The sequence below is a fragment of the Abramis brama genome, assembly GCF_963993115.1.
Source record: "Abramis brama genome assembly, chromosome: 15".
Lineage (NCBI taxonomy): Eukaryota > Metazoa > Chordata > Actinopteri > Cypriniformes > Leuciscidae > Abramis > Abramis brama.
Window position 1 is genome coordinate 13,562,507 of NC_139977.1, and position 27,996 is coordinate 13,590,502.

The window sequence follows — 27,996 nt, forward strand, 5'->3', positions numbered from 1 at the left end:
GTCTCAAAATTTTCTCCTCTCAACACTGATAAGACTTAGGTTATGCTGATTGGTTCACCCCACCAAATACAGAAAACTGATTCTTGAACCCTAAATGTGGATGGATCTGCTCTTGAGTTTCAAAGAAAATTTGATGCAAATTTAACATTCGATCCTCATGTCCAGTATACTGTTAGGGCCTAAAAGTTAATCTCAGAAACATTGCAAGACTGTGCCCCATGTTATCTTTTTATGTGGCTGAAAAACTGATTAAGGGCCTGTCCACATATCGCGTCTTTTGCGCGCTCAAGTTCGTTATTTCAAATGTAGACGCGCGGTATGCGCGCTCATAATGGAAGCGACGCGGTGCGACACGCTCGTTTTTTCCAAGCGCGTCCGCGTCGCATCGAGATAAAAACATCTCAACTTTTCAGAATGCCGCAAGCGCACCGTAGGTCACGTGACAAGAACCACGCTTAGCAACGACATACGCCTCCGGAGCGCAACCGCCCTAGCGCTTTGGAAAAATGAGAACGCGGCGCGCCTAGCGTTTTCTACACGTTTTTAGGCGCGATATGTGAACGGCGCCTAATACATTTGTTTTTTTCTCGCATCGATTATTGTAACGCTCTGCTCGCTGCGGTCTCTAAATCTACCCTAAACAAATTGCAATACGTACAAAACTCCTCAAAGAATCCTGACAAGGACCAGGACAAGTAAGCACATCGCTCCAATCTTAGTCCTTGCACCACAATATCTGTCTGAACTTTTAACGGTCTACACCCCAAGATGTGATCTTTGCTCCTCCGATTCTGGCTTTTTTTTAACGGTTCCTTCACCTTGTTTATGCTCTATGGGTGATCGGGCCTTTTCTTCTTTGTCTGCAAAACTTTGGAATTCTCTTCCCACTGAGATTAGACATGCTGAAACTTTTAGTGTTTTTAAATCTTCTCTTAAAACTTATTTTATTTATTATTTATTGTATTATTATTTAATAATAATAATAATTGCACACCTTAGAATGTTTGTCAACCAGTCAAATTCAAGCATTCAGCAGCCCCGTAGTGTAGATAGATAGATAGATAGATAGATAGATAGATAGATAGATAGATACATGCATACATACCACTGATCTATATAGAATGACATTGTCATTATATAGATCAGTGATACATACTTATTAGGGGTGGAACAGTTCAAATTTCTCACGGTTAGGTTTTTATCACGGTTTTAGGGTCACAGTTCAGGTAAGTATAAAGGACCACGGTAATTTAGGTATCTAACAGTAGTTTTCAGGTACAGAAATTGATTAAAGTAATCTAATGTAAAATAACATTGTATATAATCTTTGCTGTTTAAATTAAATAAAGATTAATCATTATTAAAGTTACAAAAGCTATTCAGTCAAGAGCAGTGAGTGATTTCTTTGTCTTTTGTTGTTTGATTAACATATTAGGCATAGGAATATTAGGCTGCTGTCACTTTAAGACATAATACACGGATCCAGATACAGTGATACTGTTACACATGCGTTGTCTTTCTCATATGTTTACGTTCACTTAAGGAATAAACTTCTATGTTTGCTAGAATACTCGCCAAGACTCGCATGTTGACATAATTTTTGTGTGAATTTGTCCATTCAAGCACAAGACTTAAAAGAGAACTCAATAATTGCACGCCATCTGAGACAGCTTTCCATGAGTTCTATTTCGCATCTTATTGCGCTTGAATGTTTAAACTGGCAAGGCTTAAATTATTTTAGTTTAAAGATAGCAACATGTGCTGTTCAGGTCTCACCTGCGCTCAACCGCTATCAACAAATTCACATTTTTGTAGTTTACAAGGAGACAATAACAATATCGTTTTCAAAAACTTGCACTTAAAAACTTGTTTTCAAAAGTTTTTCAGTCAAATGCTTAAAATTCTTAAGTTTTCTGTTTTTGGTTGAAAACGAGTACCCTTAAACAAACCTTAAACAAGTCCATTTGAAGGATTGTGATGACTTTCAGGTGTCATTTTACTGCAGAAAAGTGTGAGAAAAGAGTAATCGCAACCGGATAATGTTTCTTTGCATGACAGAAAAAAATAATAATTTAAATAAACAAATGGACAAGAAACATTTTTTTTTTAAATGTATTTAAAACTCGAGACAGCCTTTACCTGACTCCTTTTCTTGAAATAGCTGACATTTGCAAACAATCCTAAGAAACATTTATCAAACATCACAAACAATTCTATAAAAACAACAACTAAACAAGTATCTTAAATAAACTCACAAATGCACAACAAAGAACCAATATTAGCTCTTGATAAGTGCAAAATATGATAAAAAAATTTAAAAATAAAAATAAACTACAGTAAATAAAACTAGTTGTTTGCCTAACTTGTTTTAAGAAGTATAATGCAAATGTACGATTGCTAAAGTTTAAGAAGCCACTTTTTTTTTCTTTCTTTCATAACTCAAGTACTCAATGTAGCAACACACAATCATAAACTAATGTGAATATTTTGGAATGAAGAAATATTTATTATGCTCATCTGAGAAATTTAATGAGCACTTCATTTAACACAATCCCTCCAGCTAGGATAAGCAGCATGAAGAAAACCGCTAGTCCTCGACGCACAACCAGCTGTTTGGTGGTCAAAACCGCCCCAACTGTGACCTTTGTGCCAGCGTCTGTTATTCCTCCTTCTCCTTTACTGAGTCCTTCCAGGTCTGTGCTGGCATCTGTGTGGCCTTCTTCAGTGTGCTGGGACTCTTCTGGCACTTCTATACAATAATTGGTCAAAATAAAGGCAAATTCATAATGAAAGAATGTTTTTTTGTTCATCATTAAGGTCATCATATACCACAAACAGAAAGTACCTTCTGTGCAGCCCTTATTTTCCATAGCGTAAGATTCATCTTTGGTCTCAGGGGCTTGAACACCTGCTCTGATCAAGGCCTGAAAATAAGAAGATAAAGACTAAAATAATCATCTGTACAAATAGACTATGGATGAGGAAAAATGGCCCACCTCTTGAGTCGCCTTTTTCCAGTCCAGTTTGCAAATGAGGACGATGAAGAACAAAGATTGTGTGAAAGCAGATACAAAAAATCCAGTCCACAAACCTAGCAGGAGAGAAAAAGATTAATTTTTAGATTAAATAGGTTGATTAATGGAGGTGTTAAGCGTGGCACTTGAGTTTAATATTTGAAATGTTTCAACACTTTTAAATCATTTACCAACTATGCCCATGCTGAGAGCAAACATCAGTGGCACTCCAATTGGGAATCCCACAATATAATATCCCACAATGTTAGAAAGAGCACCAATCAGCTGCTTTCCTGCACCTCTGATAATGCCACCAGTAATGCCCTTCAGACAGAAAAACAAACCTTAGTTTGACAATTATCAAGAGGACATTGACAGACATTCACAATATCTAAAGTGAATATCTGAGAAATAGAAAGAAACTGAAACTGGAAAATCATATTTTTCCTTCTGCAAGTAAGTGTATACTGTATTACAGATGTTTAGATATACACTCACCTAAAGGATTATTAGGAACACCTGTTCAATTTCTCATTAATGCAATTATCTAATCAACCAATCACATGGCAGTTGCTTCAATGCATTTAGGGGTGTGGTCCTGGTCAAGACAATCTCCTGAACTCCAAACTGAATGTCAGAATGGGAAAGAAAGGTGATTTAAGCAATTTTGAGCGTGGCATGGTTGTTGGTGCCAGACGGGCCGGTCTGAGTATTTCACAATCTGCTCAGTTACTGGGATTTTCACGTGCAACCATTTCTAGGGTTTACAAAGAATGGTGTGAAAAGGGAAAAACATCCAGTATGCGGCAGTCCTGTAGGCGAAAATGCCTTGTTGATGCTAGAGGTCAGAGGAGAATGGGCCGACTGATTCAAGCTGATAGAAGAGCAACTTTGACTGAAATAACCACTCGTTACAACCGAGGTATGCAACAAAGCATTTGTGAAGCCACAACACGCACAACCTTGAGGCGGATAGGCTACAACAGCAGAAGACCCCACCGGGTACCACTCATCTCCACTACAAATAGGAAAAAGAGGCTACAATTTGCACGAGCTCACCAAAATTGGACAGTTGAAGACTGGAAAAATGTTGCCTGGTCTGATGAGTCTCGATTTCTGTTGAGACATTCAGATGGTAGAGTCAGAATTTGGCGTAAACAGAATGAGAACATGGATCCATCATGCCTTGTTACCACTGTGCAGGCTGGTGGTGGTGGTGTAATGGTGTGGGGGATGTTTTCTTGGCACACTTTAGGCCCCTTAGTGCCAATTGTGCATCGTTTAAATGCCACGGCCTACCTGAGCATTGTTTCTGACCATGTCCATCCCTTTATGACCACCATGTACCCATCCTCTGATGGCTACTTCCAGCAGGATAATGCACCATGTCACAAAGCTCGAATCATTTCAAATTGGTTTCTTGAACATGACAATGAGTTCACTGTACTAAAATGGCCCCCACAGTCACCAGATCTCGACCTAATAGAGCATCTTTGGGATGTGGTGGAACGGGAGCTTCGTGCCCTGGATGTGCATCCCACAAATCTCCATCAACTGCAAGATGCTATCCTATCAATATGGGCCAACATTTCTAAAGAATGCTTTCAGCACCTTGTTGAATCAATGCCACGTAGAATTAAGGCAGTTTTGAAGGCGAAAGGGGGTCAAACACAGTATTAGTATGGTGTTCCTAATAATCCTTTAGGTGAGTGTAAATACTGATAACCAGAATGAAATAAAAGTCATTTTAAAAAAGGCAGAAAGACTAGGATGTGATTTTGTTTTTCAAAAGGATCAAAACAAAGAAAAAAAATCACAAGCCTACCACAATGACATCAAATATATGAAAGAAGCTGTACATGATCATGACCTCTGATACTCTGAGCACTATTTCCCTTTGAGAGAGAGAGAGAGAGAGAGAGGCCACAGTCAGTACACAGATTTGATCTCAATATCACAATTGAAAGTTTCAATGTTGGTCAGAAACACACAAGAAAAGAACTTTATCTGACCTTCTAATCAAACAATAGATTGTAACCTCTTCGGTTCTACTCGCCCCGCTCCGAGCAGGATTCAAACAGGCTATTCCAGCATGAGAGGCGGGCACGCTAACAATGATGCTAAAGACCGCAGACCCTAGCATCAGTCGCTAACGCACCTCTTGAAGCCATGGGAGTGAGGTTTACTCACACAGTTCTCGCTAGCTGGCCTCCATTACAAGATATACAATTTACCATTTCACAAGCAAGGAATTGTCTTACATATAAAATGTTATGATGTTTAATGCATAATAAAATCTGAACAGTAGGTCTCTTACTCTACTTACTCTTCTGTGGTAAAGATGTATCCAACAATATCACTGGTAGTTCCAATAAAGGTTGCGACTACACAGGATGCAAGTACTAGAAAAAAAAAAACAATAGAGAAACCTAAACAAATAGGTATTAAATTCTTGGTTGTAACATTTTAGACTTTTTTTTTATTTTTAAAATTAATATTTTAGATTTCAAATATTCTCAGGAAACAATTAGGAATTTAAGCATTGGTTAAAAGCGCTTTTCCACCATCGGGCCAAATGGTTCAGTTACATTTAATTTACATCTCCACTTGAGCACGGTTCAGTGTGTTTACAAACCACTTCCAGGCCGAACTTCTCGGCACTCTCACTAAATGCACTTTTCCATCATCATACAGAACCATTCCAAGCACAGTAAAGAAGAGTTTTGCTCAGCGCAATTACAAACCATTCCAAACCCAGCATTCTCGGCAGTCAGCTCGGTGCTCAACTATGCTTGTGAAACACTTCTTCTAGTGATGTGAAGACGTGATTTTCTATAAGCCCTTTTCGCCAGTGAATATATAATATTGTACATCAGTAGCCTATATGACTCATATAACATGCGAAGTACAAATACGTTACTGTCCTTAAGTAGAGTTTTTGTACATTTTTACTTTACTAGGGTATAAATATTTTTGTTGACTTCTACTAAATCTAAATCTTGAGAAACGCAAGCACACCGAGCAATGCGTAATGTTTGTCTAATGGTTTGTCTGAATTGAAGACACTATTCATGTAAGTTTTATTCTGTGTTTATCAAGGTAAATACGTTTTAGGCTTAAGTAAACAATTTGAAATTGTGATTATGTGCGATATGATTGTTAAGTTATGTGTGATAAATATGTGACCGAACTCTCCCACAGGTAATAGTGATGAAAAATATGAAAAGCTTGTTCTTTTATGTAAACATGCGTAGATGAACATATTTACCCATTGCACCTCCTTATTTCCACTGTCCTGTATCTTTTATCTGTATCTGTCCTGTATTTTTAAAAGACCAAAGGCGCTGTCTGAACTAATTCATTCATCTTACTACAGTTTTATCTCTAGATAGTTTGCTTTACATTGTGGATCACAGTCCATTTGTAGTAGGACACTCTCATTTGAACCGTTCAGTTCTTGAGTTATAGAGACAGTTTACCCAAATATTCTGTTATTTACTTACCTTCATGTCGTTCCCAACATGTATGCATTTATTGTATTGAAAATTGAAAGAATATGTGTAAAAATACTTCTGATGGATTGTTTTTTGGTCATTACAAAGTCACTGGGGTTTAGTGTTGTTTTGTCCCCTTTCACTTTCATTGTATTGAAAGAATGGTTGTTCTGCAGAAGAAGAAATTCATACAGGTTTGGAACAACATGTAAATAATGATAGAATTAAAAAAATGTATGTGTGGATTGGATGATCCCTTTAAAAACTCTTACATACCCTAACACAGAATCTCAGCTAGGTTCCCATCGTTATCATCACCTGTGCCATTATTCATAAAATTTACCGGTACTTTTAATATCAGTTACTTAAATATTTTTACTAAGGTATTTTTCTTATGAGCAAATTTAACTTTTCCTTGAGTTAATTTCCATTATGGTATCTGTATTTTTTACTAAATGTACTTTGTTGGCACTTTGGGAACTTTTCTACATGCTCCATCGTCATAGGCCTTGCTCCAATGTTTACCAACAGTATCACAACCCTTACTCACATTCTAATATACATTCTAATCCTGATTTTGAAAAAGAAATCATAACCGTGCCAACTGGCCATGCAGGAACAGCATCTAGAATCATTTTTAGAAGAGTTTTTAGTTGAATTAATGAGCAAATCACATACGTCCACAGACTAAAGACACTTTGGCGGACAGCTTTGCTTGTTCGGCGTTTCCAGCTCCAAGAGCATTTCCCACCCTCACACTGGCTGCCACTGCAAATCCCAGTGGAAACTGAAAAATGAGGATAATACATACATTTAATGACAAAAAGCTACTTTAACTAAAGGATTCAAATATAATTTATCTCAGATGTTCAGAAACAGAACTTACTGCTGTTTTAATATGGTTCTACTTTTATCTCAAATCATCTACTTTTATTTCAACAGCAATGATTTTTTTTTATATCAGTTTTTCACTTGTATGATGAAAATGTACATGCATTTTGGGCTAAATGTAATCGCAATTATAGGAGAGATTAAGGCTGTGGATGAAAATGTGACTTGATGTTTGACCTCACACAACGCTCTTTCCCATGAGGAACAATGCCCGTAGGACCTATGATGTATGTTTTCATTTTAATTGTATTTTTTTTTTCAATTTTTGATAAAACATTTAAACAATCTTCTTATGAATAACCCAATGTGCACAAAATCTGATGCACAAAATCAGCCAAAAGATTTATTTTGTAGGCCTCACATGAGCCTCCCTGACATTAGCCCTAGAGTTCTAGATTCGTTACCAATTAGTTGGCTCTCAAGCAGGCCACCTTGAAGGCCATCCTCCGGGTCGAGCTAGGTTGTTTAGCACTTTCAGCTAAATCTGTGCCCTAGCTCCCTAAAGTTAGATCATATTGCAGGCTCTTATGGAGCCTCTCTGTTATTGCTTAGAGCTTGGTCGATGCTTTAAGAGTTGCTTTCCCCTCATCTGAGAGGGTCGTTCTGTAGAGTACTCCCGAAGTCTGGTCAGAAGGAGAAGGACTCATATGAGACCTCCCTGGTAGATCAATTTGATTAGGCTGTTAGATACTCCCTCGTTCTAAGAAGGTCATCCCTTAGTGGAGTAGGTAGGTAGAGTATACAGCCTCCACAGTGCTTTGAAAAAGATAGCACTCTGTAGGTCCAGGGTCGAGCGGAGTAACTGTGCGTTCACACCGCCGCCGACAAGAGCGGCAAAATTCAATCTCGTCGCCCTGCCAACGACACCGTAGAAAGATTCGTGGACGCTCTGACGTAGATCGAATGCTTGGTCTTTTTTAAAACTTTATTTAAATTTAATACATTTTTTGTAAAAAAAAATAAGCCAATTCCTATTTAATAAATATTTTGTTTGCAAAGCAAACAAGCATGTTAATTGTTATTTTTGCAGACTGACCAAGTAAGGTCAAGGTCAACCAAGGTAATAAGTTAACCTCATGGAATCTTTTAAATGTGAAAGTAAGAAATTGATTGATGGAAAGAACTTAACAATTGTAGTGACATGTTTGCAAACAAAATAAACCAATTAAAAGCCATTTATGTGGTGTGACTTTTGTGTTCATGGTTAGTGCTAATCTAATTTGCATTCCCGCTGAAAAACAAGCATCCTAGCGCGAAAATGTTGCCTATAAATAGTGTTGCGTGCCTTCTTATCAAATTCACATGATCAACCTCTCCTCTATTTTGCTTGGGAACTAATGTGGTCGGAACAGGACTGCTTTTCTGGACTCCTCTCAAACGGAGGACTTCTACATTCCGATTGGTTGCCGCTGAACCGCGTCATAACTCATTACCTTAAAGTTGACCTGACTTCAACTCTTCTCGCTGCTCTCGCTTTCCAAGACGCACCGCGCCACCATCGCCAGAGCTCGCCACCGGCTCACATTGAAAATGAATTACTTCCAGCCACTTTACGCACAGTAACTCCCCTCGATTGTAAGGGTTGGAAAGCGATATGCTGAGTCCTGCTCCCCAGGATGCCCGTATCTTTATCCGGTGTGAGCTGGTTACTGCATTTTTGCAGTTCCTTTCATCTGGCTATCTCTCATGAGGCAAGCAATGATAAGAGGATCTCTTTAGGAAACAGACAGGCTGTTGGCTAGACTAGGTCTCAGGGCAGACCAGTTCAGCCTCCCTGGTGGCTATGGGGGTTGACATATTGTCCCCCTAAAAGTGACTGACCAGGGTTCCTGTAGGCCCCTGGCCATACACCTTAAAGGAATCCCTTCCCAGTGAAGATGTAGATTCCAAGTCCTTGAGCGGCCTTTGAAGCTTGATAAGGCCTCCGCTTATCTGAGCCAGATAGTGATATGTCATGAATTCGGCCCTCTGGGGGCCCTCTGTGTTGGGTGAGGTTGGTTTCCTCTCTCTAGAGTCTCTCTAAGTTGAAGCCACCGCTCTACTGAGCTCTTTGTGGCATGATAGCTCGGGCAGTGGCCATAGGGAGTATTGTCACTGACAGTCTAATGTGTGACCAGAAGGGGTGAGTGGTTTTGGCACTTCTACTGGAATCTGCCATTATTGTGAAACTTTAATCTCAGCCATTGTTTTGGAATGCACTCCCACTCCGCATGGCGGCGCGGGTATTTCGTTCCCCATAAACGTCTCAGGACACAGTGCGAGTTCCCTTTCGAAAGGGAACATCTCGGGTAACGACTGTAACCCTCATTCCCTGAGAACAGGGAATGAGACACTGTGTCTCGTTGCCATGCCTTCGGGCTACCTGCACAGTCACTTCAGACGAGAAGTTGATGACATGTTCTCTAGGCGGCCCTTATATACTTCCTGGTCGCACTAGTATGATGTCATAGGCTGTCGCTGGCCAATACGATTGCCGTGATTTGACAGTTGCTTCAGATACCAGTCACGCTGAGGCGTTCCCCATAAGTGTCTTGGGATGCAGTGTCTCGTTCCCTGTTCTCAGGGAACAAGGGTTACAGTCATAACCTGAGATGTTTTACAACCCAGGCAGAAGATAACAAAATATTTGTTAATGGTACACAAAACTGTTAAAACAAAAGAAAGAAAGAAAAACATCAAAAAGCACTCTTTGAAGTCTTGGCTGAATATGGAATAACAGAAATGTAACACATATTAGTTACAGTTCTGTCAACAGTTTCCAATTTCAGTTTATCTTTCATATAAATGTAATGCTAATATCTTGACCCATCAACCAGTAAACAGCTGGTGCTGTTCGGTTTGAGAAGATCCTCAAACCAGTACAGGTGTATATATTCATGACACCAAGGAACCTTTGAAAAACATACCATAAACGCAATAGTTGCCAGCTCAAACACAATAGACTGGGCTCCCAGCTCAGCCTCACTGATGAGGCCTACAATGACAAAAAACACCACAACAAATATAATGTATTCATGATACAAAAAAAACTGAATTACATAAAAACTCAGACAGCTTGCAAACCTGCCAGGAATCCACCAATCTCATATGCCCACCACTGTACACAAAGCATGAGCATGCTAGGAAGAGCCAAGCGAATGAATGGACCCCATTCCTGCAGACAGTCACGAGACCAGCCTAATGTGAGACAGAGAGAGATGTAACAGATGGAGACCTAGAAGTGCTTGCATGGAACTTTAATTTATGTAAATTAATTAGTTTAATTAGTTTCCTATAATGACAAGTTGTGATCGAAAAAACAAAAACAATAATCAAATTAATAACAAATAATTATCGTTTGACGATATCAGCATGTTTTTCAGCAAAAAAAACAAACAAACAAAAAACTGATGTCATCACTCAGCAACATTTCATTGAACTACTTTCTGATAAAATATAGATAGATAGATAGATAGATAGATACCATCCCAAGTGGCTTTATGCAGGCCCTTCCAGCGAATATAAACAAAGAGAAGCACAGCCAAGGAATACTGGGAAATGGTGTTTGCAGCAGCAGATCCACTGTGAGTTAATAAGAAAGTCCAATAAATCATTTGACCTTTTAAGTAACTGCTGAAATAACCCAGAAGTTTACACTTATCACAATCCTTCACAATGAGTAAAAACAACAAACTAAGTTCCTAAATATGAGATAAACTGAATCCAGACAGGTTCTTACGCCACACCAAGATCTAGCAGATGAAGGAAGATGTAGTTTATTAAAGCGTTGAGGATGTTCCCTGCTACTCCTGTGATGACCTGAGGCCAAATAATACCCTAAACAAATATACAAACAAAAACAGACCGTCAGGACTGCAGCAATATATACATATACAAACAAGATCAAGAAAAAGAAGAAGAAAAGAAGAATAGAGAAAGATTTTCTGCAATGGAGGCCTGACCTGATTTTGAAGGTACCGTCCCTGCAGCTGATAAATAAATGCAGCCTGAAGATGCCAACAAAAACAGTATTTAAAAAAAAAAATTGGATGGAAAAATAAACTTTCTTATGCACATTTCACATTTACAGTGAGATTTGATTTATGATTTTTTAACTATTTATTTGTATGATACAGCTGCAAATAAGTATTTGAACACCTGAGAAAATCAATGTTAATATTTGGTACAGTAGCCTGTGTTTGCAATTACAGAGGTCAAACGTTTCCTGTAGTTTTTCACCAGATTTGCACATACTGCAGGAGGGATTTTGGCCCACTCCTCCACACAGATCTTCTCTAGATCAGTCAGGTTTCTGGGCTGTCGCTGAGAAACACAGAGTTTGAGCTCCCTCCAAAGATTCTCTATTGGGTTTAGGTCTGGAGACTGGCTAGGCCACGCCAGAACCTTGATATGCTTCTTACAGAGCCACTCCTTGGTTATCCTGGCTGTGTGCTTCGGGTCATTGTCATGTTGGAAGACCCAGCCTCGACCCATCTTCAATGCTCTAACTGAGGGAAGGAGGTTGTTCCCCAAAATCTCGCAATACATGGCCCCGGTCATCCTCTCCTTAATACAGTGCAGTCGCCCTGTCCCATGTGCAGAAAAACATGCTTCACAGTAGGGATGGTGTTCTTGGGATGGTACTCATCATTCTTCTTCCTCCAAACACGTTTAGTGGAATTATGACCAAAAAGTTCTATTTTGGTCTCATCTGACCACATGACTTTCTCCCATGACTCCTCTGGATCATCCAAATGGTCATTGGCAAACTTAAGACGGGCCTTGACATGTGCTGGTTTAAGCAGGGGAACCTTCCGTGCCATGCATGATTTCAAACCATGACGTCTTAGTGTATTACCAACAGTAACCTTGGAAACGGTGGTCCCAGCTCTTTTCAGGTCATTGACCAGCTCCTCCCGTGTAGTTCTGGGCTGATTTCTCACCTTTCTTAGGATCATTGAGACCCCACGAGGTGAGATCTTGCATGGAGCCCCAGTCCGAGGGAGATTGACAGTCATGTTTAGCTTCTTCCATTTTCTAATGATTGCTCCAACAGTGGACCTTTTTTCACCAAGCTGCTTGGCAATTTCCCTGTAGCCCTTTCCAGCCTTGTGGAGGTGTACAATTTTGTCTCTAGTGTCTTTGGACAGCTCTTTGGTCTTGGCCATGTTAGTAGTTGGATTCTTACTGATTGTATGGGGTGGACAGGTGTCTTTATGCAGCTAACGACCTCAAACAGGTGCATCTAATTTAGGATAATAAATGGAGTGGAGGTGGACATTTTAAAGGCAGACTAACAGGTCTTTGAGGGTCAGAATTCTAGCTGATAGACAGGTGTTCAAATACTTATTTGCAGCTGTATCATACAAATAAATAGTTAAAAAATCATATATTGTGATTTCTGGATTTTTTTTTTTTAGATTATGTCTCTGACAGTGGACATGCACCTACGATGACAATTTCAGACCCCTCCATGATTTCCAAGTGGGAGAACTTGCAAAATAGCAGGGTGTTCAAATACTTATTTTCCTCACTGTATACATTATTAATTAGATATGGAGGAATAGTTTTTTACTTTATAGTTAGTCATTTTACAGGTTAATACATTTAATGTGTCACTCACAGGCAAAGCTGGCATGAATATTTTTACATAGAGTTGTGACAGACTGTTGAGAGAGAAAGAGAAACAATCACACAGTTAAGAAAACAGTTACTTTGACTGAAGGACCATGGGATTTGCCAAAATTACAATAATGAACGGTTTAAATTTAGTTTTGAAAGCCACTGAATAACAATAATAGGCTTTCATAATACTTGCATATATAGCAATTATGTACTATTCACATCACAGTATGTTAACAACTATTGTTTTATCAGCAGATTCAGGTAAGTTTTGCTAAACTGCCATTCAAACGTTTTTGAAAGAAGTTTAGAGGCTGCATTTATTTTTTTCAAAAATATAGAAAAACAGTAATATTGTGAAATATGATTACAATTTAAAATAACTGTTTTCTATTTGAATATATGGTAACACTTTACAATAAGGTTGCATTTGTTAACATTAGTTAAATACAACATTAATTATTAACATTAACATTAATACAAATACAATTGTTGAACTAACAATGAAAAATACTTGTAAAACATTTAGGAATCTTAGTCAGTGTTGTTTCAACATACACGATTAACATCTAAAATTCTATTAATATTATTTAATGGACCTGAGATAACATGAACAACAGTTCAAATTAATAAATATTAACACGAATAAACACTGTAACAATATAGCTCATTGTTAGTTAACGTCAGTTAATGCATTACTTTATTGTAAAGTGTTCCTGAATATAAAATAATAATAATAAAAATAAAATGTCATTTATTCCTGTGATGGCAAAGCTAAGTTTTCAGCATCCATTACTCCAGCTTTCAGTGTCATATGATCCTTCAGAAATCATTCTACTGAGCTGATTTGATCTTATTATACATACAGTATGTATATAAACATCACTTTGGATAAAAGCGCCTGCTAAATGAATACATGTAAATTTAAAGACCCCCTGTGGTGAAAATCAAGTTTTAATGTTGTTTATGTGTCTATGTGGTGTTTTAAATATGATTTAAAGGGTTAGTTCACCCAAAAATGAAAATTCTGCCATTAATTACTCACCCTCATGTCGTTACAAACCCGTAAGACCCTTGTTCATCTTTGGAACACAAATTAAGATATTTTTGATGAAATCGGAGAGTCCCTCCATTGACAGCAACGTCATTGCAACTTTCTTGGCCCAGAAAGGTAGTAAAACAGTAAGTTCAGTGGTTCAACCTTAATATTATGAAGCGACGAGAATACTTTTTGTGCGCAAAAACCCCCAAAATAATGATTTTATTCAACAATCTCTTCTATTCCAAATCATTCTCCTATGCTGTTGGCGTAGTGTAAAAAGTGCAGCGCTTCTGGGTTCTATGTCCGAATGTCGGCTCACTATTGGCCGACGCTGGTCATGTGTGTGATTGTTGAATAAAGTCGTTATTTTAGTTTTTTTTTTGCTCACAAAAAGTATTCTCATCACTTCATTACATTAAGGTTGAACTACTGTAGTCACATGGCTTATTTTAACGATGTTTTTATCACCTTTCTGGGCCTTGAAAGTTGCAATGACGTTGCTGTAAATGGAGGGACAAAAAAAGGGAACTCGCATAGTGCGACCAGAGAACATGTCATCCTCTTTTCGTCTTCAGGGACTGGTTTGCTGGTTACTGAAGGAAATTATGATGTTATTAGAAACAGATTATTACCTATGTCCGAGATTCTTGACACCTGGCGACACACATACCTTATGCGTTTTCTGTTTGGGTGAAGAGCACAAGTGCTCGGTCCTTGAGGGGTCCGTGTGCGCGAACTGTGAGTTGTTCCTATAAAATTTTCTGCTCTCGTCTGTCTCCCTTCTCGAGGGAAGAGGGTCAGGCTGGTCAGGCAGGTCTCAAGCAGGTCAGGCTGGTGCTGCACTGCATACTATGGCAGTGCTCAAGGCATACCAACCTGATCTGCTGAGAGACTTGGACCAGGGCCAGGGTCTCTCCCAAGTTGCGCCGCACCACAGACAATCGGGAGATCGATGGCGGCTATAATGGCCACAGAGAGACATCTGTGGGTGAACTTGGCGAGCATCGGTGAGAAAGAAAATGCCTTTCTCCTCGATGCCACAGTTTCGCCCTCTGAATTATTCTGCACATCCATCGAGGCGGTGGTCGGGAAATTCAGAGAGGTGAATGTGCGCTCAGCTGCTTTCAGATCTTATATACCGCGCCGGACCGGGGGCCCTTGTCCCTCTCAGCCCGAGGACCGTAGACGCTGCCAGAGGGCCTGCATTGCCGCTCGTGCACCTCCTCCGCCTAGGAGTAGGTCACTGAGACGACGTGAGTCAAGGAGGAAAAAGCAGGACCTCAGGGAAGCGATTCAGTCCAGACACAAGTGTCCTGGTTAGAGTTCTCAACGGGTCGGGTCGGCCCGACAAACCCGACGGGACCCACGGGTTCGGGCCGGGTTCGGGTCGAAAATATAATCAAATGACTCGGGTCGGGTCGGACCTCGGGCTTAATCTTTTCCGCTCAGTGAAAAAACAAAAAAAACAAAAAACATTTATTAATCATCGCACCGTAAAGAAAGTCTGGCTGCTGCGTGCAACGTGCATCATGGAGAGGGGAGGGGGCAGACGCCGCTGCTGCGTGCACGCCTTTAGCCTGGAGAAGAAGATGGAGTTGGTGAAAAGTAAACTTGCCGCAGGTGAATTCACCGTCGCTACTACAGCCTATTTACAGTATATATTTAAAGTTTATTGTTTCAGTTGTTTGTATTGTTAAAAGGCGTGAACATTAAAGGTTGATTTGAATTCCCGTCTGCTGGTCATGATAATACGTGTATGAGAAGAAAAAAAAATGACGCGGCGTCGGGCCGCGGGCCGGGTTCGGGCAGATAATTCATGTTGATGTGTCGGGTTACATCAGGTCCGGGCTTTAAAAGCCACGGGCCGGGTCGGGTCGGGTTGTAATTTTCAGGCCCGTTGAGAACTCTAGTCCTGGTACTAGCAGAGGCAGATGACATCGCCTCTTTCCCTTTTTGAGGGTGATTACAGCTACCCTCTTTTTCCTCCTTCCCCCTCCCTAAGGGGCTGGACCGATGATGATAATCCATTAGTCTGATGGTCCGGCTCAAGCTTTTTGTTAGCAAGCACAGCTGTTCAATATTATCTGAAATATAGCAAAAAAGATAAAAGCAGCTCCCTGTAGCCTCACAGTTTTTGGCAGAGTGGTTGGTATTTCTTAGCCTCTTCTAGTTAATTTGGAGGTAGAACATAGTTAAACCTTTCCCTAAAAAAAAAAAAAAAAGAGGAGGGTTAGTTGGCCTCCGTTCCCTCAAGCCCCAATTATTCGTGAAGCTGTTACAGGGAATCTGTTGCTACTTTGTCCTAGTATACGTTAGCATATCTAGTGATAGCTGGAGTTGGGTTTTTCTGATTCAGAGAAAACCTTCTGTGAGTTGTAGCTAGAAGTAGCGGAAGGTTGTAGTCTCATCAGCCTCATCAGAACTACACGCAGGGCTGAGTGCTGACTCCTCTCATTCTGATTGCCCAGATCTATAGATATTTGTTTACATATGATATCAGAGTAGCACGGGTAGTAGGCTGAAGCCTCCCTGATGGCCCTTGGTCAGGAACGTGGTTAGGCCTCCTCTCACTTCAGAGAGTCATTATTGAGGCCTCCGCTCTCCAGAGCTCTGACAGAGTGACAATAGTTTAGTGATACCCATGTGGGTGTTGTAGGCTTCCTCTAATCTAAGAGTCATCATGCTGAGGCCTCCATCCTTTAGAGCTCCATGCAGACGTCTTTATCTTTGCAGGTATTGCTTCCTATTACTCTACTTTAACACTGGTTACACGACCGAGTCCCATGGCACATACCGGGTGACAATCACACCGGCCTGTTGCAGAGCTTTCAGCCTGTGGTCAGACCTTGCTTTTCTACAGGCAGGAGTTCCCCTAGAAGAAGTGTCCAGGCACATTGTTGGCTTAACAGATGCCTCCAACACCAGCTGCTGCACACCACGTTTACATCACCATTACAAACACCATTTACATTCTGGGTGAGCTCAATCGTGCAGCACGACAGCTCACACTCCCGGGAGAGTGGAGACTCCACCCCCAGGTGGTCCAGCTGATTTGGAGGTGCTTCGAAGCCACACAGGTAGACCTGTTTGCCTCTCTATATCACTATATGGCACCCGTGTCCAGACCTCTGGAACCTCCACATGTGATCTCTGGACGGGATGTAGAGGACTTACCTACCCCTAGCGGTAGTAGACACTATCACTGCAGCTATAGCCCCCTCTTTGAGGCGCGCCAATGCTTTGAAGTGAAGTCTTTTCATTGATTGGTATTCTTCTCACCGAGAAGACCCTCATAAATGCCCAATTAGAGTTGTCCTTCCTTCCTGCAAGAAGGGCTGGAGCAAAGGCTGTCTCCCTCTACGCTGAAAGTGTATGTTGTCCCTATCACCACACATCACGATTCAGTAGAATGTAAGTCTGTGGGAAAGCATGACCTGGTCATCAGGTTCCAGAAAGGCGCACCTCAACCTTGCCTCATCCCCAATTGGGACCTCTCTCTGGTCTTAACGGCTCTACAGAGAGCTCCATTTAAAGCCTTTGCAGTCAGTTGAGGTTAATATCCTGTCTCTTAAGACAGCGCTAAGAGCTGCAGGTGTCTTCAGTCAACGAAACGTACCAGGAATTCGGGCCGCCGGACTCTCACATAATCCTGAGACCCCGGCCTGGATATGTGCCCAAAGTTTTCACCACTCCTTCAGGGACCAGGTGGTGTATGCCCTGTCCTTTTTCCACCCTAACAGGTTTAGGTAGTGGAAGGTGCAGCGATTGTGGCATTTTTCTTATGGATCCCAATACGCCAGTCACCGACGAATGTCACGAACGTTACTGACTGAGAGGGAAAGTCTAGGTTACCTATTGTAATCCCCGTTCCCTGAATGAGGGAACAGAGACATTATGTCCCATCGCCACAATCCCTGTGTCCACCGCTGAGTGACAAGTCACTGGCTCGGCTCCTCAGTGAAAACTTAATGAGTGAGTCCTGCACGCTTCTTTATATACCCGCACAGCAGGGCGTGATTTGCGTCCATTGACAAATGTCCATTGGCTTGTTCTGTACCACTTGAAGGTGATTGGGCTCTCAGGCGAGATCTCACGATTTTACCGTAAAATCACTGACGTAATGTTGAACGTGACTGACTGATAGACGAGCCTGAATAATTCACTCTTCCACTTCTTCTGAATCAGTTTCTTCTTCAAACATATATGGCTTAATTAAACCAGTATTTCCAGCGTTTACTAAAGTAAAGCTGACCAAGTGAATCAGGTAGTCCGATCTTGTGTGATTTAGTGGAAGCAGGGCTAATTTGCATATTAATGGATCTGCATATACTAAATAAAACAAGGGTGAAGAGTTACATTCAAGCTATTTTAAGGTATGAAGACATTTTTTCAAAGGCGCAAAGATGAGTTTTAAGTGATAAAATGATTGACTACAGGGGGGCTTTAAGGAACTGTGGATTCATGCGTCACATAGTGACTGTGGTCAGACCTGGCCACACTGGGACTCTGCCGGACAGCCAGCAGGATCGGCTCTGTGTTGATGAGAAGCGCCCAGCAGGGGAAACAGGCCAAAAGGAGGATGAGAATCCCTCTCTGCAGTATCACACCCACCCGCTTCAGATTATTACCCCCAAACGTCTGCAGGACACAATTCACTTCAAATGACACCTGAGCACAAATGACACTCACATTACTGAACATTGACTTTCATACCTGAGAGATGAGTGTATCGCATGTAGACGCCAATCCAGATCCGATGGAGATGCCGGACACATTAATAACCTGTGAGCAAAAAGGACGTATTTACAGGCAAGGCAATTGGTGTTTTAATGCACGCCATTATAATAAAGTTATTTTGTGAACTCACAGCAATAGCCAGAGCCACACCAGCCAGTTCAGTTTTCCCCAAGTGTCCACAGAACACAGTGCTGATGAAGTTGATCAGAAAGATCATCAGCTGAGATATAAACTGTATTAAGAGGAGAAACATTTTCAGGATCCGATAGACATTTCCACTTCTTGAGAAATAAAATAAACTGATCATGTCATGTTCTTCAGATAAAATGGACTAATGAAATATCTTATTAACTCATTATAAGTTATCAAATATTTATTATTATATATATATATATATATATATATATTATTTTAAATTTAGCATTAAATTTATTATATATATATATATATTATTTTAAATTTAGCATTAAACTTTGCGACTTAGATTGCATTCAGATACATGAAATGGCAGATGTATTAAGAACATTCTAATGGTCATATCTGATTCAGTTCCAAATTGAAAATATAGTTTTGCCAAAACTATTAGGGATCCGAGCACAAATGTTTTGATTGTTTAGCACTGAGGCAAAAATTAAAGGTTAAAGCTAAAAACAAAAACAAAAAACAAAGCTAAATAAAATATTCATTCATATCAAATACGAATTTATTTTTGCTATTTTGTTCATTTGTCAATGTTCATTTGTCAATTGTTTACTGACAACGATTTTGCACATTTTTTTTTTTAAAATGTACCTTCATAAATCAATTCACACGATTCAAACTTACCACTGGTCCAGCCAGCTTCCCTTGCTCTACAATTTCTTCTTTATATTTCACTGGTAACAAACTCCGAAGTTTCTTTCGACACCCTCCACAAAAAACCTGTGAACTCGACGTTGACTGATCATCATCACTTTTCTCCTGTTTTGAGTCTCCGTGTATCTGACTTACTGTGGTAATACTGTCCATTTTCGTTATTCCTTAAGTCTATTCCCACAATGAAGCTTATATTTAGTTACAGTACCGGACTACATCTGCATAAAAGACATTGCGCTAAAGGTCCATTGCAGGGAGACGTCTGGGTGGATTTCAAAGGGAGACACTTAACTGTCTAGTAGTAAGTTTAGCCCTGCCTGTTGCTGTACTCCACGAGGTCATTTCATAAACAGAAGTCACTTTGTGCTCAGATGTGTTCGTTTTTTTATTGTTCAAGTAAATAACATAAACAACAAAATAAATAAATAAATAGCATATTTAATTATATTAAATAATAATAACATAACAATTATTGTTATTATTATTTCATTATGTGTCATAAGAAAAAAAAAAATACTGAATGCATCTTATGAAATACAGATTTCAAAATATCTGTGTATCAAATCTGACTCATCAGAAACACTTTCACTCAGTTAAATCAACTTCAAATCAGTCACACGGTATGTCTGGTCAGATATTAAAAACGGTTACATATTACTCCTGGGCCAGTGTCTGGGACTAAGCTGACAACGATTCGTAAAATTAGTGAACAATTGAGTGAGTAAATGTATAATTATGGTAGATGAAAGTCTAATTTTTGAGGGGGTCATTAAATTGACAGAGAAAATTATGAGAGGGGATCAGAATCACACAACATGTCGTTATCCCTAAATGAACAAGTTAATAATAGTCCAGAATGGCCTTATGCAGTGGCTTTATTTAAAGTTGTCTTATTATGCCATTTTACGATCTTGATTTTGTTTTGTACTAGAATAGGATTATTCTATTCTATTCTATTCAGTCTGCCTGACTATTCAAAAAATGCATTGCTGTATTCTAAGTTCGTCTGCCTATAGGAAGGCCAAACAAATGGATTTTGTGGAAAAACAGCGTCTCACGCTAAAGCAGGTCTTCTTCATCTAGTCTTTGTTAGCGCAGCTTAACCAGGTCTCGCCCCTTGCATATTCTGTGGGCAGTGATTATTTTAATGAGTGACATTGACTTTGCAAGATCCGGAAAAAATATAGTCCCAACAAACAGTTTAATGTAGTTCTTGAAAAGTGTTTTCTCTTAAAGGGATAGTTCACCCAAAAATGTAAATTATCACATTTATACGCCCTCAAGTATTCTTCTTTCAGCCAAACACAATCGGAGTTATATTAAAGAATATCATTGCTCTTCCAAGCTTTGAGTTCTTTATAACTCATTGCTTTATTATCTCACAACTGCGATAAATAAAGTTATAATTGTGAGATACAAACTCGCAATTGTGAGAAAAAAAACCCCACACAATTGTGAGATAAAATGTCACAATTATCTTTTTTATTTTTAATTCCGTGGCAGAAACGAGCTTCCACTAACAACCGCAATACTGACAATAAATAAAAAATACGTCAAGTAACCGTTACAGCTTATTTTATTCTTGAAATTCAATAAAACTTTCAAAATGCCAGTGTGATACAATTAACACAACTAATATCAGAGAACTCAAAAAGGCTGCTTTGAATAAAAAAAAAAAATACATAGAAAAATAAATTAAACAATCATCTACCTCTAAAATATTATTAACTTTGCATAGGCACTGGTGGATTTTTATTTTATTTTAAATTTGCATTGAAGACAAAGCTCTGTATTTATTATGCTCATCTGAGAAATTTAATGAGCACTTCATTTAACACAATCCCTCCAGCTAGGATAAGCAGCATGAAGAAAACCGCTAGTCCTCGACGCACAACCAGCTGTTTGGTGGTCAAAACCGCCCCAACTGTGACCTTTGTGCCAGCGTCTGTTATTCCTCCTTCTCCTTTACTGAGTCCTTCCAGGTCTGTGCTGGCATCTGTGTGGCCTTGTTCAGTGTGCTGGGACTCTTCTGGCACTTCTGTACAATAATTGGTCAAAATAAAGGAAAATTCATGATGAAAGAAATGTTTTTTGTTGTTGTTTTTCATCATTAAGGTCATCATATACCACAGACAGAAAGTACCTTCTGTGCAGCCCTTATTTTCCATAGCGTAAGATTCATCTTTGGTCTCAGGGGCTTGAACACCTGCTCTGATCAAGGCCTAAAAATAAGAAGATAAAGACTAAAATAATCATCTGTACAAATAGACTATGGATGACAAAAAATGGCCCACCTCTTGAGTCGCCTTTTTCCAGTCCAGTTTGCAAATGAGGACGATGAAGAACAATGACTGTAGGAAGACACACCCAAAAAACCCAATCCACAGACCTAACAACAGAGAGAAAATACGTGAGGAGATTGATGGGCTTGTTCAGTGGGGCACTTGAGTTTTAACCCTCTGGTGCTCCTAACATTTGGGTCACATTTGTACTCCTAGGTTGTGTATGTAACTCTTTTTCTCAATGAAATGAATGCACTATTTCTGTTTACAGAGATTTTTTTTTTAATTGACTATTTCATAAGCCTTTTTGAATCATGTCAATATTTTTGAGTTCACTTGGCAAGTTCCACAAAATTTTGTACCATTCCAATGAAGTTTGACCTTTTTGGTCAAAAATGGCAAAGAAGCATCAGAGGGTTAATAAAATGATTTAGTTATTCCAGCAAAGCTGCTGAGAATGTTTTATTTCACCACATGTTTGCAAGTCACCTACCAACTATGCCCATGCTGAGAGCAAACATCAGTGACACTCCTATTGGTAATCCCACAAAATAATATCCCACAATGTTACAAAGAGCACCAATCAGCTGCTTTCCTGCACCTCTGATAATGCCACCAGTAATGCCCTTCAGACAGAAAAACAAACCTTAGTTTGACCATTATCAAGAGGACATTGTCAGACATTCACAATATCTGAAGTGATCTGAAAGACTGAAAGCACCTCACAGACATCAAAATATCACCACACACTTGTTTTTGTTAAAAAGGAATAAAAAAAATTTTGTTTTGCTTTTCACCAAAATATTAAAAAACCTTCACAAAATATCATTTGATTTATGCTTAAAACAAGAAAAAAACACAATATACCAGTGGGGTTATAGGTATTAAGAAACTAGAGAAATGATCTGGAATCAAGTTTATGCGATTTTGCTTCTCAAAGTAAATGTATATTTGCAGACGATCAGATATTTGTACTGGAAAATTATCAATTTTCTGATCTTTCTTTTTCTTCTAATGCAGATAATAGTTCAAAATAAAAACTCTTACCGCAGTGGCATCAAATAGATGAAAGAAGCCATACATGATCATGACCTCTGATACTCTGAACACAATTTCCCTGTGTGAGAGAGAGAGTTCAGTACACAGATCAGATGTTGATGATTTTAAAGTTTCGACATCCATGTTTACATGAACAATGCAATTATGATGCGATTAATATTTATTTAACTATTTTATTTGTATTCTTTACTAGAGCTGCCATACTGTACGTTGCAGCTTCTCCCGTTCGATAAGTTAATTTTTGTAAATACCAAATACCCAATCTAAAATGTTGTATTGCTTTTAAGCAAAGTAGATCTACTTTGTAGGTACTTACTCTTCCGTGGTAAATATGTATCCAATAACATCTTTGGTACCTCCAAAAATGGTTGCAACCACACAAGAAACAAGTACTAGAAAAAACACACCAGGGAAACCAAATAACACTTAACTTTACAATGATAATAAAACATAGTCACAAGTGAGATTTTTATAATTAATAATACATGCAAAGATTCATAGATGCTATTAGGCATCTTATAGCAACGCTGTTGATGAATAGATCACATACGTCCACAGACTAAAGACACTTTGGCGGACAGCTTTGCTTGTTCAGTGTTTCCAGCTCCAAGAGCATTTCCCACCCTCACACTGGCTGCCACTGCAAATCCCAGTGGAAACTGAATCACAAAGAGAAAACAATGACTTTTGCTTTCCTGGAGCCATTTTACTTTTGATATTGCTCTTTTACTCACCGTTATTTCAAAAGCAATGATTTCTTTTGGGTTTTTTGGTCGCACTTACTATGAAAACTTTACATGCATTTTAGTTATTTCCAAGACTACATTTAATAATCTCAATTATGGGATGGATTAAGGCTGTGGCTGCTTAGTTTCACCAAAAAAAAAAAAAAAGTGCACCACACAGCTGCATTCCTGTGCAAGTTCTTCATACAAATATGCAAGATTACTACTATCAAGATCTAATACTTTGAGTATGTGTTGAATGTATATATATATATTAGAGTGAGTTGTTTTAGAAAATGTATTTGGAATAAAAGGCTGATGTGTTTAGTTACAATGTGTGATTTGGTTTTCACCACCCGTGCAGAGACTAACAAAAGACTATTTGCTAATGGAAAAGGAGACTAAGTACTGAATGTAGAATAACAGAAATGTACCATATTAGTTACACAGTTCTGTCAACAGGTTCCAATTTCAGTTTATCTTTTGTATAAATGTAATGCTAATATCTTGACCTGTTGACCTGCAAACAGCTGGTGCTGCTGGGTCTGAGAAGATCCTGAAACCAGAACAAGTGTACAGTTTTGTTTTTGTTACAAGTTCGACCGAATGACCTTTGTAAACCTACCATATATGCAATAGTGGCCAGCTCATACACAATAGACTGGGCTCCCAGTTCGGCCTCACTGATGAGCCCTACATTGAATACAATACATGAAGATCACAAATATAATTCATGCCACAAGGCAAATTGAATTACATAAAAACACAGGAAGTTTGCAAACCCGCCAGGAATCCACCAATCTCATATGTCCACCACTCCACACAAAGCATGAGCATGCTGGGAAGAGCCAAGCGAATGAAGGCGCCCCATTCCTGCAGACAGTCACGAGACCAGCCTAATGTGAGACAGAGATGGAGATCAGCAAGAAAGATATGACAGTTTCAACATTGACTATCTATGAAGGCAGTATGTTATAAAATAAACCATGACTCATCTAAACATTTCAGTGAACTCTCCTCTACACTATCTTAAAGAGTCACATAGTAAACTACTTTCTGGTCACATATTAATAAAGAAAACAGCATGCTTTGCACCAGGACATAAAACTGTTATATATTGCTCCTGTGAGTGATGTAATCATCTTTTAAATAATTATACAACGCTAAAACAATTTTCAAATAAAGAAAAGTTGTGTAATTCATGGAATCAAAAAGATTAAATTATAGTAACATTTAAATATTCAAGCAACATCCATATCCAATTAAAACTTTTAGTGAAAAGACTCTGGTTAAAATACATTTACCAGACATTCCTTGAATGTTTTAAGGTTTTAATGTAATTTTGTTATTGCACAAGTTTTTGTGTCTCAGAATATAAACAGTACACCCTCTTGAAAACCAAGGGTTCTGGTGTTGACGTATATAGACACTCACCATCCCAGGTGGCTTCATGCAAGCCCTTCCAGCGGATGTAGACATAGAGAAACACAGCCAATGAATACTGGGAAATGGTGTTTGCAGCAGCAGATCCACTGTTAGTAAGAAAGAATGACTCCATGGAGTCATTTGGACCTTTAATTATTTTTAAGCCTTGAGTTCTTTAAAAAAAAATGACGAAAAACTAAAGGTGTGTCCCAATTTGCATACTTATGCACTTTAAGCCATTTTGTAGTATAAATAGTGCAAGTAGTGTTTTCAGACCGATCCAAACTGTCACAGTTTTCCTTACATTGTGGCTATCAGACTCCAAAGCTGGATGACAAAATTACATTTTTAACTTCACTAGATGGTAGAGTACATTGTAGGAGTGTATAGTATGTCATTTGGGACACAACATAAGATCCTATGAAATGTGATAAAATCTAGACACGTTCTTACGCCACACCAAGATCTAGCAGATGAAGGAAGATGTAGTTTATTAAAGCGTTGAGGATGTTCCCTGCTACTCCTGTGATGACCTGAGGCCAAATAATACCCTAAACAAATATACAAACAAAAACAGACCCTTGTATATGCTATTTATGAACAATAAGCTTAGGCAAAATAATAATGGAGACACATTGCTTGGGTTTACCTGATTTTGAAGATACCTTCCCTGCAGCTGATACATAAAGGCAGCCTGAAAAAAAAAAAATATATATATATATATATATATATTTAAAGTTATTACCTAGAATAGTTATTTTTACTGTATAGTTACTTATAGTTATAGACAGTGAATACATTTCATATTTAATGTGTCACTCACAGGCAGAGCAGGCATGAATATTTTTACATAGAGTTGTGACAGACTGTTGAGAGAGAGAAAGAGAGAGAGAGAGAGAGAGAGAGAGAGAGAGAGAGGGAGGGGGGGGGGGGGCAAACAATCACACACAGTTAAAAGAACTCCACAGACACTGGCTTTAGGTCCATGTGACTGCCACATGTCCAAATGATATGACATCATGTTATTTCACAATACTTAGATCATTTACTTCTATGTTCACTTGCATTCACAATATGTTGACAGAAGATTTTATCAGCAGATTCAAGTAAGTTTTGCTAAACAGAACCATAACTTGATGTGTGTTGAATGCGTCAGACCTGGCCACACTGGGACTCTGCCGGACAGCCAGCAGGATCGGCTCTGTGTTGATGAGAAGCGCCCAGCAGGGGAAACAGGCCAAAAGGAGGATGAGAATCCCTCTCTGCAGTATCACACCCACCCGCTTCAGATTATTACCCCCAAACGTCTGCAGGACACAATTCACTTCGAATGACACCTGAGCACAAATGACACTCACATTACTGAACATTGACTTTCATACCTGAGAGATGAGTGTATCGCATGCAGACGCCAATCCAGATCCGATGGAGATGCCGGACACATTAATAACCTGTGAGCAAAAAGGACGTATTTATAAAGGCGATTCAATGAATGTCACTATAATGAAGTTATTTTGTGAACTCACAGCAATAGCCAAAGCCACACCGGCCAGTTCAGTTTTCCCCAAGTGTCCACAGAACACAGTGCTGATGAAGCTGATCAGAAAGATCATCAGCTGAGATATAAACTGCAAAAAAGGGGAAACGATATCAGGATCAAATAAAAGCCACAAGACATTTCCACTTTTTTTCTCTCAGCTACAATATTGTATGTTTGATTTGTCATGTACAGTATTCTTGAGACAAACCTGACTAAAGAACTAAGATAAGTTGACAATTAATTATTTTAGATTATTCTGCAAAACTAAACATATTAAGAGACATTCAACTACGTTTTGGTGCAACTTCCAGATTTTTTTCTATTTCTCAGGAGTCTCAATAATTATAGGTCAAATATCCCCCATCAACCAGAAAATAAAGTTTATTTTAAAGATTTATAATCATGTGTTCATGTTCTCTACAAAATCAAAGGTGTACATTTTTCTTTTTCAATTGTCAGTCAACAGTGAATAAAATCATCACGATATTTGGTTATGATTGCTATAAGCAAAGTTTAAAATGCTTCATAAATCAATTCACACTTTTCAAACTTACCACTGGTCCAGCCAGTTTTAGCAGCTCTACAATTTCTTCTTTATAATTCACTGGTAACAAACTCCGAAGTTTCTTTCGACACCCTCCACAAACAACCTGTGAACTCAACGTTGACTGGGCATCATCACTTTTCTGCTGTTTTGAGTCTCCGTTTATCTGAGTCACTGTGGTACCGGTAATACTGTCCATTTTCGTTATTCTTGAAGTCTTTAATTCCCACAATGAAGCTTATATTTAGTTACAGTACCGGACTACATCTGCATAAAAGACATTGCGCTAAATGTCCATTGCAGGGAGACGTCTGGGTGGATATCAAAGGGAGACACTTAGTAAACTGTCTGGTAGTAAGTTTAGCCCTGCCTGTTGCTGTACTCCACGAGGTCATTACATAAACAGAAGTCACTTTGTGCTCGCGTCAGGTTTCATTAAAGGAACCCCAGCATTCAAGCAGAAAAGTCAATAGAGACAACATAAGCTGTGGAATTTTACTCGTATCTTTTTTAATGTGCTGTAAAACCTTTTAACAATGTCTCTGAAGTTAATGTGTCATGAGAGATTCAGCTCAATATAGCCTACAGCTGATTTGTGCTCACACAAGCCATTTTCTTACCAGCTAAGCCCCTGTTGAGAGCAAACATCAGGGAAACTCTGTTGCGGAATCCCCCAAATAATATCCATATGATATAATTTTCACAATTTTGAAAAAAAGAGAAACATTTAAATAAATTCAGGAACAATTATGAAACATCTGGATCAAATACTTTTATTTTTACATAC

General features: G+C 39.0%; 2 protein-coding genes across 2 annotated transcripts; both read right to left on the minus strand.

Annotated features, from left to right (window-relative positions):
- Positions 1-1,914: 1,914 nt before the first annotated feature.
- LOC311097466 (multidrug and toxin extrusion protein 1-like) lies at positions 1,915-19,895 on the minus strand. Its single transcript, XM_084137152.1, has 17 exons — positions 19,605-19,895; positions 18,910-19,011; positions 18,756-18,824; positions 18,532-18,680; positions 13,002-13,044; positions 11,341-11,385; positions 11,118-11,215; positions 10,863-10,960; positions 10,463-10,576; positions 10,306-10,373; positions 7,187-7,295; positions 5,341-5,416; positions 4,840-4,909; positions 3,206-3,338; positions 2,997-3,091; positions 2,846-2,924; positions 1,915-2,749 (listed from the first exon to the last, which is right to left on the minus strand). The coding sequence occupies exons 1-17, from the start codon at positions 19,785-19,787 to the stop codon at positions 2,514-2,516; spliced, it is 1,767 nt and encodes a 588-aa protein (XP_083993278.1). The 5' UTR covers positions 19,788-19,895; the 3' UTR covers positions 1,915-2,513.
- Positions 19,896-21,133: 1,238 nt separating this feature from the next.
- On the minus strand, positions 21,134-27,587 carry LOC311097464 (multidrug and toxin extrusion protein 1). The gene is made up of 17 exons (XM_084137148.1): positions 27,220-27,587; positions 26,652-26,753; positions 26,508-26,576; positions 26,284-26,432; positions 25,949-25,991; positions 25,775-25,819; positions 25,579-25,676; positions 25,135-25,232; positions 24,483-24,596; positions 24,326-24,393; positions 23,526-23,634; positions 23,292-23,367; positions 22,964-23,033; positions 22,410-22,542; positions 21,929-22,023; positions 21,778-21,856; positions 21,134-21,672 (listed from the first exon to the last, which is right to left on the minus strand). The coding sequence occupies exons 1-17, from the start codon at positions 27,406-27,408 to the stop codon at positions 21,437-21,439; spliced, it is 1,773 nt and encodes a 590-aa protein (XP_083993274.1). The 5' UTR covers positions 27,409-27,587; the 3' UTR covers positions 21,134-21,436.
- Positions 27,588-27,996: the final 409 nt, after the last annotated feature.